Source organism: Mustela erminea, chromosome 1 (assembly GCF_009829155.1).
Source record: "Mustela erminea isolate mMusErm1 chromosome 1, mMusErm1.Pri, whole genome shotgun sequence".
In the NCBI taxonomy this organism is placed as follows: Eukaryota; Metazoa; Chordata; class Mammalia; order Carnivora; family Mustelidae; genus Mustela; species Mustela erminea.
In genome coordinates this window covers 159,677,069-159,696,492 of record NC_045614.1, presented here as the reverse complement: position 1 = coordinate 159,696,492, position 19,424 = coordinate 159,677,069, and the positions used below count along the sequence as shown (strand labels likewise).

The 19,424-nt window shown below is 42.8% G+C and overlaps 1 protein-coding gene and 1 long non-coding RNA gene across 25 annotated transcripts in view; one reads left to right on the top strand and one right to left on the bottom strand.

Annotated features, from left to right (window-relative positions):
- Window positions 1-207: 207 nt before the first annotated feature.
- The window catches only part of ZBTB20 (zinc finger and BTB domain containing 20), a 785,951-nt gene continuing 766,734 nt past the window's right edge, over window positions 208-19,424 (bottom strand). For all 24 annotated transcript variants that reach the window (XM_032360146.1, XM_032360066.1, XM_032360076.1 and 21 more), the window contains 2 exons: window positions 17,345-18,949; window positions 208-5,999 (listed from right to left, as the gene is read on the bottom strand). In XM_032360146.1, coding sequence (XP_032216037.1) covers window positions 5,578-5,999; window positions 17,345-18,949 — 2,027 coding nt within the window. In that variant the 3' untranslated portion in view covers window positions 208-5,577. The remainder of the gene's footprint in view (window positions 6,000-17,344; window positions 18,950-19,424) is intronic.
- Window positions 6,590-11,857, top strand: LOC116600181. Its single transcript, XR_004289539.1, has 3 exons — window positions 6,590-6,853; window positions 7,098-7,160; window positions 10,342-11,857. It is a non-coding gene; the product is annotated as an uncharacterized LOC116600181 (long non-coding RNA).

The window sequence follows — 19,424 nt, the reverse complement described above, 5'->3', positions numbered from 1 at the left end:
AGAGAAAGGGGCTGCTGACATCCCAACGGGGAAGTTATATGGAGCCTCAGAAAGCCTCGGGGTGGCTGGGTCAGCACAAGCACTTTCTTCAAGCCACTGCAGATGGAGAGGCTTTGGGTTGCCTTGCCTTTTCTATGGAATTAGGGAGTCTATTGAAATTCTAGTGCGCCCTTCCTTTTGTTTGTTACCAGGTCACATGGTTCTGTCTTTAGTGTCCTATTTTTATTTTATTTTTTTTTAAATTTCTTTTTCTGGGGGATAAAATTGGCCATTTAAAGAAAGTTCTTTTCTAGTGAGTAAAGAGGTTTCTCAGAGCCAGAAATCACTCAAAAGAAAGTCTGTCGACCCCACTACCCATGGAAAGCCCAGAGATTTCTCTAAATACTTCTTGCCAAAGTTCCTAGTGTTGCGATTGGATGTTTTTTGGTTTCGCATTATTGGGTGCTGAATACACTTTGCAGTCCTTTTGTTCTCTTCCCCACGGCTTCCATTACCCTGGACTTCAACTCATTACTAAATTAAAGAATTCTTTCAGGAGATTTCTTTTAAGAGTCAGGTCGCAGCAGAAAGGGCACCCTCCCTTCTCCCAAAGCCCAAGGGCATCTCAGGTTGTGTCTGCTCTTAAATTGTACCTTCCGTTTTGTTTCTTTTTGCATAGCAGAGGCAGACCTGATTTGGTTATCTGATACCTTCTCTGCAGAATCACATACCCTCTTCTCCCAGCCTCAGCTAATTAAGTAACATCTTCCATAACAACGGAGGAAAGCTCCTGAATGGACATGTTGAGTATGAACCCTGCCCAGATCTAGCTCACTGCTCCCTTTCCTAAAGGCAACAGGTGTTGGGCGCATTATGGAGGAAGCACATCTAGGAAGCAACATGAACCTTTATTCTGTTCTGTTGGGGACCTGAGGGATTTTATAAGGAGCACGCCTCATTTGAGGGAACTGCTGAGGGAAAACAGATTTGGGGTATGTAAGGTCTGGGTACACACTGTTGGTATGCTTGTATGATGGAGGTACATGTAAGTCAAAGCATTAGGACTTACTTGAAACACACATAGCCAAAGGAAATCTTTCTTCTTCTCCTATCAGACTGCACAAATTCTAACTGTTCATGGGTTCCAAAGGGTTTTCTTGGTCCTTAAAGAATATTGGGATGATACAAAATAAAACCCATGACTTTTCAACAAAGCAAATGCAAGTCTTTTCTTCTAAGCCTGGGAGCTACTGTGACCTCCAAGATGCCTATGAAGAAGGAATACGCCAGAGCTGGAATACGAGAAGGAAGTTATCTGTCACACCTACTCACGGCACAGACAGTTTCAGAGAGTTAGGAGTTTGGGCAGGAAAAAGTCTATAAACTATTATTAGGAGCTAAAGTTTACAACTCAATTAAAATATATAGTAAAAGCCTTTTTGATATCGAGACTTCCATTTCAAACTATTTTTTCCTGGCTTATTTCTTAACCTTTTCCCACATGTAGATTTATATTAGATCCATCCGTTCCAATTCTTTCCTTTTGGGGGGCCATATTTTGCCACTTGGGTTTTTTTTTTTTTTTTTGGTACAAATATTGGCATTTATTGTAGTAATAGGGGGAAAGTTGCCTACCACGCTAAGATGCTACCAATGTTTTCAGAGCTGGGAAATTTTATTTTTCATAAACTGTATCTAAATGAGTTGACATAAATATTCCCCTTTGACTTTTTTTCCTTTCCCTTGTTCAGCTAACCTACTTTTAAATCATAAATTACTAAAAAAAAAAAAAAGGTTCTTTTCCAAACCAGTTCTTGTTCCCTGTATTCATCTTAAGAGGTCTTAAATCTGGAACATTTGCTTCCATTTTATCTATTTTTTCCCCTGACTACTGAAAAAAAAATTTTTTTTAGCACTCATAGCATCCTAGCATGAAGTTCTAAATGTAAGAAGATTGTTGGATTTGAAACTAAAAAATAAAAGGATTCATGTTCATCCTCTATTCTTGAAGCAAAATATGTTTCCCCATTTCCTAAAATGTTGGTAATTATTGAATTTAAAAGTAAGGATTGGCAACCTAAAAGCATCTCTATCCTTCTGAAATAGGTCTAGTCTGGTTTATATCAGTTGGGAAAGTCACCCTTTCAGGAGGTCAGAAATACAGTAATGACCCCACAGCAAGTTCACTGCTCCCCCCTAGATTAGACCTTTCACTGCAGTCTAACTGCTCCCTCTCCCCAGAGAACAAGTCTATCAACTATTTTAGACTATGAATATTTGAGAGGAATAGACATACGGTAAGACAAAGTCTACTGCTATGCAAACCTGGAGAATCCATGTGCTTATAATGATTGCATCACCTCACCAAGAATTCTCTGGGAGTTCTCCAACATTTTTAAAAAAGAGATACTTCATTTGAAGGGAAAGGATGAATATTAGTGTTTCAAACCCAACTGGAATTTTTTCCTCTATATGTTCTATAACAAAATGTGGATTTGATTTTAACCCAATTGCTTCACTTTTCACGTGGCACATCAACATTAAGGCAAATGGGTCTCCCTCTGATTTGAGAAGCAGATACCAAAATTCGGCCCAAAATGGCACCCAAGATCAGCTTTTCTAGAGGTACTGTAAATTCTGCCTTACTTTGTGAAGGCTGGGATAAGGACACGATCTTAAATCAGCTACCGTCAAAAATTCGAAAATATTTTAAAGTGGCTTTTGGCCTTCTTCATTTGTAATATATGCTGAGGGATTTTATGCCATTTTTCCTCTAGATTAAATAGCTTTTTTCCTTAATGTCAATTTTTTCTTTTTTATATCATGGGTTGAATGACTTGTCTTTCAAGGTACCAAAACAGCCCCAAGACATGGTTAATTAACTAGTGCTCCCTCTGTTGATAGTAAGTGGAAATAGTAAAGTCCTAACAACTCTGCTATTTTAAAAAGCAGAATTAGCAAGAGAAAAATGGACTTAATTTTGAAGCTGGTTCCCACTAACTTTTAAAACACATCAATTTTGGACACATAGTTCTTGATAGGACTCCTCTTAGAAATCACAATGAGCGATACCCAATAATCAGTTAACTATCCAAGTTTACATTAAACTGCTGGCAAAATAATTACTGATTTAAGGATCAGAGGACCAAATAAAACCCACATGCACTCTAGTTGCACTAACCCTACCAAACATCACCAAGAACTTGTGGAAAAGATCCAAGTTAACTAATATCTAAAATATAGGAGTAAAACCAATTTAGTCACTATCGAGTTGCTTCCCTTGGAAGATTTCTCATTTGTTGTACAGTTTTTGCAAATAAGTTGCTGACAGAAAAATTAAAATGCACAGTAATTTTGAAATTAAAATTCTGTCTTTGCTTCTTTTTTAAAATTACAGTTTGGTGTTTCTGCTTTGTTTAAAGGTTTCCTTTTCCCCCTTAAGAGTATTAAACCATGCCCAGCAATAAAATCACCTTTGGAGTTTTTGTTAGGTTTAAGAATTCTCATATTTGAGTTGCAGTCCCTTCTGAACACTGTCTAGAATGGAAAAATCCCTGTTACAATACTTTGCTCAGGACCGAGGAGAGAAATCCCAACTAGGAAGAGAGAGTGGCATCTAGGATGATGCAATGAACTGGTGGCCTTCTGAATGATGGATGTTGGTATCCGAGAAATTTTTGTTAATTTCCTTAAAACCTTTCCAGAAAGCAAGGGTTAATATACCCTCTAAAGGAGGATCATCTTACTTAGCCCTCTCACCATGGTGGCAGTAGTCAGAAGGTGGTATTTGGAAGGAAGAAAGCAATTTTGGCATCAAGGCATCCTGATCTATACCAGGCTTCTGCTCTCTGCAGCTGTGAGGAGGCATGAGCTCCTCCTCCTGGCTGCCCACGAAAGGAAAACCCATTTGTCACGACCTCTAGACTACTAGTGTTTCATTCAAGAAAAGAAGTAAAGTCAAGGGAAAGTCTAGAATCATAAGACCTCAATGAACTTTTAGAGAAGCAAGAAATCTGTTTCTGAAAGATAAAGTCTTCCCATGAAAAAGAACAGAATTCTAGATGGATCAGTTGAAAAAAAAAAAAAAGTCAGTGGAGCAACTTAAGCTTGCTAAAAGTCAAAGAACTACATATCAAAATACAAAGCAGCAGTTCAAATTACAGCAGGGATGGGCTGGCCACAGGGGCCCTCATCAACCCAGGCAATACTTAAAATAATAAAAATTAAGAAAAAATTAAAAAAAATATGAAGAAAATATCCTTCCTCTCTTTCAAATATAACTTTAATTGCCTTTGATTCTTTCTATCTGGAAGCAGTATCGCTAACCTTAACAGTCTTGACTTACCAAAAAATATATATATGTGTGTGAAATAAAATAAAAGAGAAGGGATTGGTGGCAGTGTATGCAAAACCAAAACGAAAAAGAAAATTACTTTTAACAATCTCGCTTTTTTTTTGTTTTTTTTTTACACAAATACTGTTGTAAATATATTAAAAAAATCAGCATTCTATCTGGTAAACGTCACTTTTGCCCCTCTATAAAATTTGAATTAAAAAAGCCTCAAGAACTTTTTATTATCCCCCCCACCCTCCATTTCTCTTTCTTTTTCTCTTCCACAAGAATATATCCTGACACTTTTTTTTTGTTTTTGTTTTTTGCAAAGATTGTGGGAAATAATCCTTCTCTTGTACCTAGAAACGTAGGTGCAAACCTCTGGTATCTTTGTTTTATCTGCATTCCTGCCTTTCATGAAAGTCCCTCTTGATTGTGCTGAGGCTGTGGCTCAGCGAAGACACTGAATAAATACGATAGCCACTGTTGCTTGATGCTTGTCCAAGTCTTCCTGGCTTCTGCCGAAAGGGGGGACAGGAAGGAGGTGGGCCGGGGTGCGTGGGTGCGGGCAGCATCTGGGGGAGAAGCCTGCCACTTGCCTTCCCCACACCACCGGACCCACTGCCCTTCCCAGCCCCCCCACCCCCCAGCCCTTTTATGAAATCAGACAATGTGGTAGGTGGAAAACAGCAGGGCCTTTCCTCTGGGTTTTCAACCAGAAGGGATATTCCACAGTTTTAACTGGTTACTGTGAAGTCCAAGCGGCCAGAATTGCGAAAATGTCCACTGAAACACTGCAAGCGGTGTACTTAAAGACAGTAGGCCTTTTAGATTTTGTTATATATTTTTGTAGTGCTCTTCACAAGTGAAAAAAAAAATTTTTTTTACTTTTTTTTAAAGATTTTTTTTTGTTTTTTTTTGTTTTTTGTTTTCTGTTTTTTGTTTTGTTTTTTTTTTGTAAAGAAGGGTTGTATTTAGAGGCCAGTAGCGAGAGATCCAACCAGTGGACCTCCTGAAGCACTACCAGGCCTTAAGGCCACCATCCGAGGGAGGCTGGGAAAACTCTCATTCACCCGAGCCTCCGGAAATGTAATGTACCAGCAGGCAAAAACAGTTCTTCATGTAGTACAAAATGAAACGAAACAAAAACAAAAACAGAAAGTAAAAACGAAACCAAAACATTTCTTAAATTCTAGTGCCATAGCTTTTTTTTTGTTTGTTTCTTTTCTGTCGTTTTGTTCGTAAGAAAGAGAGAAAGGTACTACTTATCCGTCAGACACGTGCATCCTCATGTGGTCGTTGAACTGCTCGATTTGGTCAAACTTGGCGGGACAGACGGAGCAGACGTAAGTGGTCCCCTCCGTGCAGGCCACCACCCCCGGGGGGCCAGCGCGGGCGCCGGGCGGTGTCCCCGCGGGAGGGGTCCCGTTGCTGGCACTGTGCAGGGCCACGTGCCGCTCCAGCAGGGTCTTGTGGGAGAACTTCTTTTTGCAGATGTAGCACTCGTAGGACTTCTCCCCGCGGTGGAGGCGCATGTGCACGTTGAGAGAGCTCTTCTGGGTGAAGCGCTTGTTGCAGATGCTACACTGGTACGCCCTCACTCCCGTGTGTGTCACCATGTGCTTGATAAGGTAATCTTTTAAGGAGAAGGAGCGCCAACAGATGCTGCATTGGTGGGGCTTCTCACCTGTCGGTGGGGATAGAGACAGCAAGCGGAACAGAGCGGGACACAGCCAGGGAGGGAGAATGAGAGACAGGGAAACAAGACGAAAAAAACAAAAACAATAACAAAAAACAAAAAACAAAACACATGCACACACGCACACAAACAGAAAAATTAAAAAAAAAAAAAATCTGGTTGGTTCACCCTGTACTGGAAAGATTCAGTCCTTCCTGGCCTCTCCTGTTCTGAGAAACCTTGTTTTTGGGTGATGCCCGAACAAGCTAATCTTCCACCTCCCCATGCCAGAAAATGGCTGTCTTGGAAAGCTACAAGACACTCCCCACCACAGGTATTCAAGGGTCATTCTGTGGAGAAAAGGGAGGGCTACATTTAGGGGTTCCTTTTCCGTGTTGTCACTCATGTGTGGATTTAACCCTGCGTTTCCCATTAATTTTATCAAACCCATGTAAGAAATCAGGGAGAGGAAGGATCTTTCCGGTTCCTTAGAATCTTTAGAAACTCAGGATGGTGGTTACATAGCCTGGCTCTTTGGGGATGGTTTCTATTTCCAGGATTCTATCTAGTAAAGGCACTTTGCCGTGATAGGTCTGGAATATACTGGCCAACTTAGGAGCAAGTTGCTCTGAAGAGCTACGCTTTCAATTTTATTTATTTTTGACAGAAATCTTCCTGAAATGTAACATTAGAGATAATTGGCTATTCTGTCTTGAGTGCCCTGAGCTGCGGACTGGCCTTGCCTGGTGTGGAGGTTGACTAGGTGGTGGACAACACAATGATCTCAGAGTCAAATGGTCCTGTTCAAATCTGGGCTCCGACCCTCCGCACGGAACTCTGACAGATCTCCAAATGCCTCTGAGGTATACGGTCCTTCTTACCTCACTGTGCTGGTGTTGACATAAATCCATATGAAATCACTTTGCAGACCACCAAGGGTGGTGTGGGAATACTTGCATGGTATTCTTATTATAAAACTATCCTCTCCACCCCCCAACCCCAATTAAATGGTTCCATACGCATTTTTGAACTCTTGGGTCAATATAAAAAATAGCTTTCTCTTTCTTTGTTCTCAGTCTGTTGGCTGAAACTCTTCTTTCTCCTCAGTTTACTGCTTTGGTTTGCTGTTGGCTTAGAAACCAAACATTCAAGCTTGTGAAAGAGACTAAGGTAAATAAAAATATTGTTACCAACTGACCACATGAAGCATTCCTCTATAAGTAATGTCCATGGGCTTGTGACAACCCTTCGGATAAACAGAGCCTTGATTTTGTTGGTGTTGTTAGTTCTCAGCTTTGCCCTTGACAGGTGAGATGAAATGCATTAGGGTGTTTCCTTCTGTCCCACCTCATTACTGATTGCCTAGTGGAGGCACCCACCTCGGAGAAGAAAGTCCTTTTCTGTACTCTTCCACAACCCAGTGTAAAGCTCAAAGCCTTTGAAACTCTCTAGGGTTATTGTTATTCAACATCTGGACTGTGTATCGGGGTAGGAAATCTATTTCTTAAAACGGAGTTAACTTCCAACTAAAATATGGGCCTTGACTGGGTTTCCATTTTTCCCATTATGAAGCAGAAGAGGTTTGAGGTGTCACAGTAATAACGGCAAGGAAAACAATCAGCATGCATTCGGTGCTCCGTCTGGGTCAGGCCCAGTGTTTGCACTTAATGTTCAGAATCTGTTTTGTGAAACTTTATCTCATCAGAAACCTTTTTCACTGTGTTTGTAAACTTAAAGGATATGTTTTGAAGGGCGGGATGGTAAGAAATGGCTGTTTTGTTCAGGAATTCCCTCCACAAATTTCTTAACCAAGGTCATTGGTCTTTGAACTCTCTTTCCCTTAGTTACTCACAAATGTGTTTGGCTTAGCTCCCTCTCCTCTAGACTCTCTTCTGATTTCTTTCCTTTCATTCTCACTGATGGGACAGTATGGTCAGTAGGATTACAGGTTCGAAGAGGAGTTCACAGGGCGCCTCGGTGGCTCAGTGGATTAAGCCACTGCCTTCGGCTCAGGCCATGATCTCAGGGTCAGGGTCCTGGGATTGAGCCCCGCATCGGGCTCTCTGCTCAGCAGGGAGCCTGCTTCCCCCTCTGCCTCTGCCTGCCTCTCTGCCTACTTGTGATCTCTCTCTCTGTCAAATAAATAAAATCTTTAAAAAAAAAAAAAAAAGAAGAAGAGGAGTGCACTTTTGGGCAAATGGGCGAATCTGGGGAAGCCTCATTCCCAAATGATGCATTTAGGCTATGCATGGTGTTTATGTAGATACATTCTTTGGAAATGAGAGATTCCCCGAGAGAGACAGTCATGCAAGTTATTTTGAGTTGGAACAGCTGTAAGCATGCTTGAACTCGGGCTGGTCTTTGCCGTCCATGGGCCTTGAGTACACTTTATAGAGGCTACAGTGGGCTGGTCAACTGTCTTTTAAAATGTATTTCACCTGTCACCTTTAATGGGCAACTTGCCTTCTTAAGTTCCAGATGCTATTTTGGCTGCTAGAAAGTTGAAACTTTATGTTAAAATGCTCTTGCTGCTTGAAAACTTTCACCTTCTTACAGTGTGTTTTTCCTCAGGCAAGGTCACTCTGAAGGCTTTTTGCTTTCACAACCTTCTAAACTGACTATAAATTGATTCTTCACAGTAGTTATCTTTCCCTTCGTAGCATACATCTGTATGTTGTTTGCACGCACGTAGTATTGGTTCAGCTGCTAATTATCTGTGTGACCTTGGGCTTTTCTAAGTCTCCCTGGGTCCATTTCCCCTTCTGAAAGTAAGGAGCTGGACCAAGCCCTTGCCGTAGCCCTTTGCAGACTTAGTGGCCTTCTGCCCATCCTGACCCACAACCCCTGAGGACCCTAGTCTACGCCTTGTCAGCACATGACCTGAGGGCAGACTGCTTCCATCACTCACTGCATTAGCAGTCCCACATTTTAAATAGGACAAAATACCCTGTTCCCTTCCCTGCCACAGAAAATGGTATGATAGTTAATGAGGAAAAATGTTTGCAAAGCACTTGGGAGCTCCTTAAAGGAAAACGCTCTCTATAATTATTAAGGTGCTGTGTTGGTAGAACATTGGTATTTCAAGAACTGTCTTACTAAATGGGGCTTATTTTCAGATTAATCAGGCAGCCACAGCTTTCATTTCTATATGTGTGCGGATTTGAAACAGTATCCCTCAGTAGAAATGTTAGTGTTTTTCTTCCTTGTTCTTTTCCTGCATATTGCTTATAGGGACCCTAAGAAGGCTTTCAACATTATACATGAGACAGAGGAGGTTTGCTAAGTGTTGCTTTCAATGTGGAGAAATGAAGAGTTAAGATGATTGGGAGTAGATGGCTTTTCAGGTCTGAGCCTCTGGCCAGGAATAGCAAGTCCTTGGATGCGTTAGGAAGAGACACAGAGTCCAAAGCAGATACGAGAATTATAACATAAGGGAAGGGAGAAGCTCATATAAGCCCCTCCACTTTAAACTGCTCCGTTTTGGGCTATACAGATATGGGAGTAAGATATGAATTCCATTTCCTTGGCTGAGTGGCTTGGGTATGTTACTTAACCTCTATAAGCCTCAGTTTCCTTATCTGTAACTTGAGAATAATAAAGAAGTACCTGACGTGTGAAGGCATTTTGAAAATTAAAGAGATAAAGCACTTACACAGAGTATGTGATCATTTGAAGGGGGAAAAAAAATCAACCGTTCTTTTCAGTAGAAAGGAACTGATGAGAAATGAAATCAGTTGAGAAACAACTTGCATTACATGGGGGAGGCCAACCCAGGATTTTTAAAAAAAAACCCAAAACTTTCAGCTTATCAATAAAGCAAGTGATTATATTGCAGCTATAGGATTCAGAGTTAAGGATACTGTCTGCTCTCAATTACATATGCTAATCAAAGAAGTGATACCATGAATAAAACGTCAGTAAGTAGCTTTGACAGAGGGGTTCAACTGAGCAGGTGACAACTGAGTTCTGGAGCCCAAGAAACCACACAGCAAGGGGAGAAACCGAGGGGGTGGCAGTGTCCTTTACGATTCCAGTGGTGTGGGGGGAGTGGCAAACACATATACTTTTCTCCAGTTTTTGATGCCTGTTCTCCAAAGAGCCTCTTCTAAACTCCTTCTTGTGGACCAGCACTGACACTCTACCAAGACTGACAAGTGAGGAAGAAAAAAAGGAAGAGACATCCTGTCAGGTTCATAGATACAGAGGATCTGCCCAAAGTTCAAGTAAAAGATACGCGACTGGGCCGAGACACCCCAATTCTAAACAGTTGCTTCTGTAGTGGGGGCTGAGCAAGAACCCGTTTATTCCGCTGATTCTTTCTCATTCTAACCAGGCTTCTCCTGGCTTGCAGAAAGAACAATGAATGCTGTTACTGGGATGTTTTTCGGAAGCGATGTGCCCACCCGTCTCTCCCATCCTCTTGGCCTCTCCATCATCTGCTCTAAGCACAACACCCTCCTCTTCAGATGAGTCTGCTGAGGGCCCAGAAAACTAAGACCGGGAGTTTGGGAAGAGGGCAGATGGCAGGGAAGGAAGAGGAGAGTATGGACAGGGGAAGGTGGTCTCTGGCGAAGAAAGCAGAAGGAGTGCCTGGATGGAGAACACCAAGGTGGGACCAGAAAATGGGAAAGGTTCAGCAGCAAGAATGGAAGGGCGCTCAGACAGTCACTCAGAGCTTTCACCGGCTGAAGAGTCTGCTCTCTACCAGAGAGGTGCAGTTGAAGAGAGGCCTACACCCCTGAGATAAGACTGGGGGACGACCTGCCAGTCTTCCTCCAGTCCTGAGGGTGCAATCCTGGTGACCAGCATGGACTGTGAGGCTGACTGGGGGGAGGGACTGCCTACTGGGGGACAGGCTGCATTTACAAAACATCTGTGGCTTCAGGGACAACTAACATATTTTGGTGTGAGGCAGAACTTCGAAGATCTCAGGAAACTTCATCAACGTTACTTAACTTGTCTTATACCTCTGTGAGACATTGATGTCCCCAGAAGATGGTCTCTCCAATAGAGAGGTCATCCAACAAGTCAGTAACAGATGAGAGGATAACTAGCCTAGCCAGATGATCTCCTCCTCCTCCTGTTAAGGATTTCCTGATCTCTGGATTATTCTGCAAGATTTTTGGTGTTGTAACTATAATATACATGTTCTTAAATGCCTTTGATGATTTTACAATATTTATGGGTTAAGTGCTTCCACAGAAATAATGTTATTTGATTCTTAGAGCACATAAAGTATTAAGATCTATATATTTTGTAGCAAAAACATTAAGGCTCAGGTTAACTGTAAAACTTATTTAAGGTCACTCTGAGAGTGATAAAACTGAGGTTTTCATACCAAATCATATACTTGTTCAGTGCTCCACTGGCTTGATATAAGTAATAGCCCAAATTTTGGGTGAAGACTATCACATTATTATCTTGATCCTAGTATTTTTACACTATTTCTGACATTGTTATGTTACTGCTCTTCCTATATCTTTTTATATCAAATTCATGGTTGAAATAGCTGAGCTTGTCAAAGTAATAGACAAAATTATCATCTATGCAGAGAACACTAATGGACCAAAACCGGTCACCAATAAATGGGCTATTGATAGTACAATTCAGAAAAAGCCCAAACATCTACCATTGTTAGTGAAGAAAAGACAAGTAGAAATGCAAATACAATAAATTCTCTAGAAAATAAAAAAAGAAAAAAGAAAGAAAGGGAAATTAAAGTCTTGCTAGAAAATAATGCATTTATGTGTAAGTCCCATGAATTAAATTGCCTGGAAAGCATGCCCACATTTCTGAACATTCGTTCACTTACTCAAAAAGTATTTGTTAAGCAACTACATATGCTACCCTGTATTCATATATAGATTTTATTTATTTATTCATTTATTTACTTATTTTTAATTTTTTTTTTTTGTTTGCTTTTTAGGTAGGCTCCACGCCCAGTGTGGAACTTGAACTTATGACCCTGAGATCAAGACCTGAGCTGAGATCAAGAGTCAGATGCTTAACCAACTGAGTCACTTAGGGACCCCCATATGCAGATTTTAAATCAGAAAGTCCTAAGATTGGGTCTTAAAAGAGAGTTCTACCTGGATAGTACTGTGAGATAAAACACACGACACCCAGTTAAATCTTTCAGAAAAACAATGAATAATATTTTAGTCTAAGCATCCCACAAATACTGCATGGGACATACTTAGGCTAAAAATACACTTGTTGTTTATCCAAAATTCAAATTTGACTGGACCTCCTGTATTTTTGTTTGTTAAACTTGGGCAGCCTATACCTAGTGGCATATAAATCCTCCAATGCCAGCCTGGTTATTTGATTCATTCGTTTATCAAGTATTTATTGAATGTTTATTATGTAAGGTATTATGTTAGGTATATTGAAGAATAAGATCAACTGATCTATCTACCTACCTATCACTTATTTCTGGATCACAGAGTTCACATTATAATGGGAAGGTGTAGAGACAACCACATAATGGTAATACATGTCAGTACTTTAAAGTGCCAGCAGGCAAACATTTGCTGTGGTCCTTGTACAGTTTGAGAGACTTAACTCACCTCTTGTTCATGAGGTATTTGCCTCCATATTATAATTTATCCACAATAAAATCAAGCTGTTATTTCAACTGGTTTTCTTTTTCCAAATGCATAGGTTCTTACGAGTGGAATTTTCTAGAACAATGTTATGTAACCAAAGCTACCTGACGCCATCCTTGTCATGGCCTATAGCCCTCTAGGAAAATGAGTCCCAACATACTGCGAATCAGGGCTCATTGAAACAACAGATTGCTGGGCTCCCTCAGTGTTTCTGATTTAGGTCTGGATGGACCTGACAATTGGTACTGCTGTATGGGGATCACGCTATGAGAACCACTGCTTCAGGGTTATCTTTGAATTTTCCCTATTGCCTGCCTTTTGTATCGACATTGACTCCAAAGCTTGTCCTTCTCTGTCCTCTGTCTTTCCCTTCTGTTCCCATTCCTTTGACTTTTGTTTTTCCTCTTGAGGGGAGGGGACATAGAGGAGCCTGCTTGGTTCCATGACAGGATGGTTTGTGTTATCTGGTTTTCTCTGATTCTCTTTTAATTATTTTTTTAAGACTTTATTTATTAGACAGAGAGAGAGAGAGCACGCAAGAGCGAGCGTGCAAGAGAAGGGGGAGGGGCAGAGGGAGAAGCAGACTCCCCACTGAGCAGGGAGCCAGCCCTATGGGGGACTCTAGCCCAGAACCCTGGGATCATGACCTGAGTCGAAGACAGACGCTTAACCTACTGAGCCACCCACTGTGCCCCGATTCTCTTATTTTCAAATATGTCCTTTACTCTGGGTTTCGTACCTTACAACTTTCATGAAGCTGTACTAAAGTGAACTTGAGACACTCCTAGGAGAAATGGAGTACCACTATGGCTTGTTTGGGAGTAGACAGAGTGGTCAGGTGAGGGATTTTTTTTTCACTCTTAAAAAAGTCATTAAGAAGTGGAAAAAAATGCTGATGTTACTAAGGAAGTTCGGGGGAAACCCAGGAAGTATTAAGTGGCTTCAATGTTTGAATTCCATAGAGAAAGAAAATCTGTCAAGAGCTTATTATTCAGAGATACGAGATACAGCAAAGAAATTCAATGTCTCTTGGATGGAGGGGGCTCAGGTACTAATGACGATGGGTTTTTTAGACATTAACTAGTACTCTACATTTTATGAAAAGCTCTTAAATGCACCATACCTTTACAGCTACTCAAAAGGCAGGGCAATTATTATTTCCATTATAAACACAAAGGAACTGAGGGTTTTAAAACTAAGTGACTTGCTTAAGGCCACACAGCCAATTAAAGGGACCAAAACTGAACCCAAATAATCAAATTCTGGTATAATTGTATTTCACTTATGTCCCCACTCCAAGTTTCAGTGTTATCATTATGGAATATGCTTTAGAGCTAAGGGCTTTTCTGGTTCTCTACTATGGAGCTTAGCTCCAAAGTCAATACAACAGATGACTTATTTGTTTCAAACACTTCCTTTCAATGAATATGTGGATCATTAACACAGAGTCCCACAGAATTTTATTTGGAGTCCACGTCTCAGAATAGATTCTCTGCAGTTATGGATCGAAGTACTATTGATATGAAAGTTGGAGTAGCTGAAATGCAAATCCGGGTAGCATGCATAATAGCCATAATGCAGAGAACCCAGGTCCCTTTCCTTTTAGCTTTTAGCTTTTCCTTTTAGCTTACCTCTCCTTTTAGGTCCAGCTACTCTTTCTTAGCAAGATTCTTTTAGATTAGATTGTAGCTAAGAATACTGATGCCATCCCTACTCTTCCAAGTATCCCTAGTACTTTCTAGAATCTTTTTAGACCGACATTTAGACTTTTTGCTCTGGATTTTTATAATTTCCACTGGGCTCTTGGGAAGTTGGGAGGCCCTGTTTTTTCGTTTTTTAATATTTTCCTAAGAAACTGGAGAGAACTTTGTTTTGAAATGGATGCTGCAGTGAATCCAGGTCCTGAATCACTTCCACATGTTCAGGCTGTCTTGCCTTTTGAGAAATCTAGACCAATTGTTCTTTAACTTTGTTAGGTTAGGGACTCCTGCAGCTAGACAAAAGTCTTGATAGACAGATGGCCCTTCCAAACTGCCACTGCCAAATAATTCAGAGTAAATGGGAATAATTTCACTTCTTTTAAATGAGGGGCCCAAGTGATATCTGTGTATTATTAATTGTTCTCAGATGTGGCCATGTTATATACACCAATACAAAACCTTCATATTTTACTAGAGATCTGAAGGCCTACACTTTGAGCATAACTCAGATTTATAAAATGACTTTACTTGTAGCTCTTGCATCCATGATGTCTAAATGTACAAACCCATTGCTGGTTTTCTCATGGGCAAATCTATTTATTTGGGTCAACCACAGAATCCTTTAGTGAATCCACTGGATGACTGTGTTTGTATAGCAAAAGACAATTTTTGATAGTGCACTGAAAATTTTATGTTGCAAAATTAAGGCTTATTTCAATATGTGATCTAATAGAATACGTGAATTTTATTTCTACTAGGTCTACTGGAAGAGATGCACAAGGGTGGGAGGTGGGGGGGAAGGAGAGTAGAAATGTTTATGGATCCAAGACCAGCAAAGTGAACTTCAGCTAATAAGACACTTTCACAGATGATCTCTTTTTCCTCCCTAACCTTTAATTTGATGGCTTATATGACAACTATTCAGAAGAAGAAATGACAGACTATGTGACAGCACTCTGTAAACCATAAAGTGCCACATAACTAGAAATACAACCATTTGATCAATTTACCAAGTAATGATGATACCTATACCACATAGAAAATTTCCCTTAATTGATCTCAGGTTATAAGTGCAGTCACATTTACCCTAAATTAACACTGACTTACTACCTGATTTTCTTCCTAAATTCAGTAGTGAGTTACTGTGTTGATGTGGAGTTGTGAAAACTGTCAACCGATTGTGAATCAACCGATTCACACAAAGACACATACACAGATGGACCTAATGCTTTGACTTGAGTTGACTGCGAAGAAGGCAAAGTTCATCCTAAGTAACATTCTGCTTTAGCTGTTCACCTCCATGTTGGGCACCTTGTCTCAGGGTCTGTTATTTTCCATCCCTTCTATTTCCGAACTTAAATTTATGTGCCTTATGTCCTATCTCCTAGATTCCTGCTAGCTGATCTGAGAAACAAGGTTGCTCAGAGGAACCAATTTATTTTCATGTGTTTTGATTCTAGTAAGTAAATTTCTCTGGCAACTCATTTGTCACTTAATAGGGGTGTTCTGGAACCAGAGGTATACCAGAAGAGGGACTCATGATAGGAATTTCAAATACGGTGACTATCACTGGGGTAGGTATTTTCAGATGCGAGAGAATCTATGTGAAATCGTACCACATATGTAGTCACTTCTATGGCAGAGCGCGTGTGAAGTTCTCACTCCTCTGCCTGTCCCATTACTGAGCTGAAAAAGGGCACTAGCTGGGCGGTCAGGAGATCTTAGTTCTAGAGTCATGGAATCCAGAGATGAAACACCACCTCACCCAACTACTCACCTAATGATTGAGGCCCCTTTACAACATCACTATGAAAAACTCATCCATTCTCTCCTTGAACACTCCTAACTATAGAAACTCAGTCCCTTTGGAGGCTGTCTATCCCATCTTGGAGCAGCTAAGACTGTTTACAAACCTTTTCTTTTATTCAGTTGAAAGACTCTCCTTTATAGCTTCCAATCATTGGTCCAGTTCTACCTTTCGAAGCTAAACTGAACAAATTTAACGTCTCTCTCCTCCCAACCATTTAAATAAAGCGAACAGTGCTAATGTTAGCTACCATTTATAGAGTGCTGATTATGCACCAGGAATTGTTTTAAGAGTTTCATTTATTAATTCACTTAATCCTGAAAACGACACTCTGAGAAAGATATATTACTGTTATTCCCATTATAGAGACAATGAAACAAGTGTAGAAAGATTAAGCAATTTTCCCAAGCTGACAAAGTTCCACAGTGCCTAAGGCTGATTTTGGACCTAAGCAACGTAGCTTGTAGAGCTCCAGCCTTACTACATTATGCTGCCCCTGAAGCTCAAATACTTGGATGTTATATGATGCCCTGAGTTGTCTTTTTTGCAGGTTGAACAGCCCTCCGACCTTCGACCATGATATGCCATGGCTTTGCATTCCTTCGTCATCCTAATTATACTCCTCTGAATATGTCCCAGTCTAGTGTCTTTTTAAAAGGTACTGCCCAGACTAGACTGTGGTCTCTAGATATTGAAAATAGAGAATAAGCAATAGTAAATAGAGTGAGTCTATTACATCTCCATATCGGGGACCACAAATGCAGATTAAGTTTGCACCAGCCTTGTTGTGGCCTCTTTAAGCTGATGGTTCATACAGAACTTGCTACAGACGGAAACTCTCAACCTGTTTTGCCTCTATGACTTCGGTCTATAAAATGAAGTGCCTTGAGTGAACAATGTCGAAGGATATTTCTAGCTCTAAACACCTAGAATTAAAGAATGTATTACAAAGTCCAATGTGCGTAAGGGATATTGTGCCTGCAAATTCTGTCGGACTTTTCTGCATTTGGCCCTTCTCCACAGGGTTTCTGTGATTTTTGTGTTTTGGTGGCAGATGCTTCATGCCTACAATGGGGGTGCTGCTGGGACTTCTAGAAGATGGCTGACAGTGGGGTCTCCTTCAAATCTGAAGGATGACTCCAAACTTTCCCTTGCACTTGCTGTCCTGCCCCTCCATTCCTACAGCCCCCTCACACCCATGGCCTGTTTCTAGGCCTCCAGAGGGGCCTGCGCACTCACCTGTGTGTACGAACATGTGCTTGACGTAGTTCTGTTTGGCGGTGAAAGTCTTGTTGCAGAGAGTGCACTCATAAGGCTTTTTTTCGCCCTGCCCACTGGCTGTGCTGTGGCCTGCAGATGGGGCCAAGGGCTGTGGCGCTGGCAGCTGTGCAGTAAAGGTCGACAGGCCAGGCTGGGACACTGTCACAAACTGGGTCTGCTGGCCTGCCAGGGGCTGTGGCAGGCTGAAGAGGAAAGGCTTGGGGCCACTGCCCGCGGGCTGGGTAGTGAAGAGGGCCGGCAGGTAGGTGTTGCCGGCTGTGCCAATGACCTGTGTGTTGCTGGTCAAGGTCAGAGGCATCCTCAAGTTGCTGGTGAGGGTTTCTGTCTGGCGTAAGTAGAGCTGGGTACTTGGCAATGGCTGCCCGATAGACGTGTTGACGGAAGGCTGCTGCAGGACGCTCTTGTCGGAGCTGTTGCTGACAGTGATGACCGTGTTGTCCATCTCCACCTCGTTGCATCTTTCCGGGGAGGAGGCACCTGTCTCTAGCTGGTGCGGCTGTGGGCCGCCCTCGGCGGGAGCTTCCGTGGCTTGCTCGGCTTGGGCAGGTTCGGCCTGGCCATCCCGCGCCACGCCGGGCCCGAACTGCTGCTCCACCGAGTCAGGCTCGGTGCCGATGGAGGAACTGACGCCCGAGTCGAAGCTTTCGCCCTTGGGCTCACTCTCAGTGCCCTCCGCCTGGTCGGTGTCTTCCGTGCACTCCTCGGACTCGTTGCGCTCCAGGATCTGCACCCTTTGCTGCCCATAGTAGTCGTAATCGTCCTCCATCTCCTGCTTAATGTGGATGTTGCCCACCAGGGTCTGGATGCGCACTGGCCGGGGCTGCTTGCGGCAGTGCGTGGTCTCGGGGGTGGTGGACAGGTAGCGCTCCATTTGCTGTGAGCGCTCGTGGATGCGCGTGATCCAGCTGGGGTCCTCCATGTGGTGGTCACGGGGCAGGCCGAGCGCAGTCTCATGGTGGCTGACCACCGCACCGCTGTAGAAGGAGCGCTCCCCGCTGCCGTTTTGCATGGAGCATGCGTACAGCGCCGAGTAGATCCTGTCCACGCTGTGCTGCGGGTGGCTCTGCAGGTAGCCCGACTCGGTGTCGCTGCTCTGGCCCGATGTGCCCGACTCGGGAGTGCCCCGTGGCGTGTCCTGGCCCGAGTCCTGGATCCCCGGGAACACATCGCCCACGTTCTGCGACACAATGCGCGTGCACTCATCGATGACTGTTTTGATCTGCAGGATGCTGGCGGCCGTGAGGATCTGCAGAGCTTCCGACTGCGAGACGCGCAGCACGCCGCTGTACATGAAGTCAATGAGCTTTTGCACCGACTGCACCGACACCACGGACGGGATCTCAATGTCGCTGTAGCCCAGCAGCAGCTTGTCCTGGAAGAAGGGGCTGCCGGCTGCCAGCACGCAGCGGTGTGCGCGCAGCATGCTCCCGTGGATGCGCACCGTCACGTCACAGAAGTGGCCACGGTTGCGCTGCTCGTTGAGGGTCTCGAGCACGGAATTGCTGAAGTTGTGAAGGTTGATGCTGTGAATGCGCTCGGTCATCCCCTTGCAACTGATGTCACCTGCGCGGTGGCAAGACAGACACAAGACAGGGTGTGTGGGTCAGAGCTAGCTGGCTGCATTCCTAACACCCAGGTCTCAGGTGGGTCACGCTCATGGCTCCTGGAAGCACCCCCACCCCCGACCTTGCTGGCACACGCGGGCTCTGTGGCGAGGTGGACATGCTTTGCACAAGGATTGGGCTGCGCGCGGATGATGGCCTACGGGAATGAGGCCTTGGATTTGGCTCCAACAAGATCCCAGCTATTTTGGGTATTGAATCCCTATTAATGCCCTAGAGCTTCAGCCAGGGTTGCCAGTTGAAGTAGGACAGCCTAATAAACAGATGGGTCATTTGCCTGCTCTTCCTACAACTTCAGCACGTAAGAACTGAGAAACAAATGGAAGATTGGTTCTCATGGAACGCTCTTTCTACTTTAGACAGGTCTTTTTCCTTCGGAAAAGCTTACATTTTCCCCAGTTTTTCAAAACTCCTGA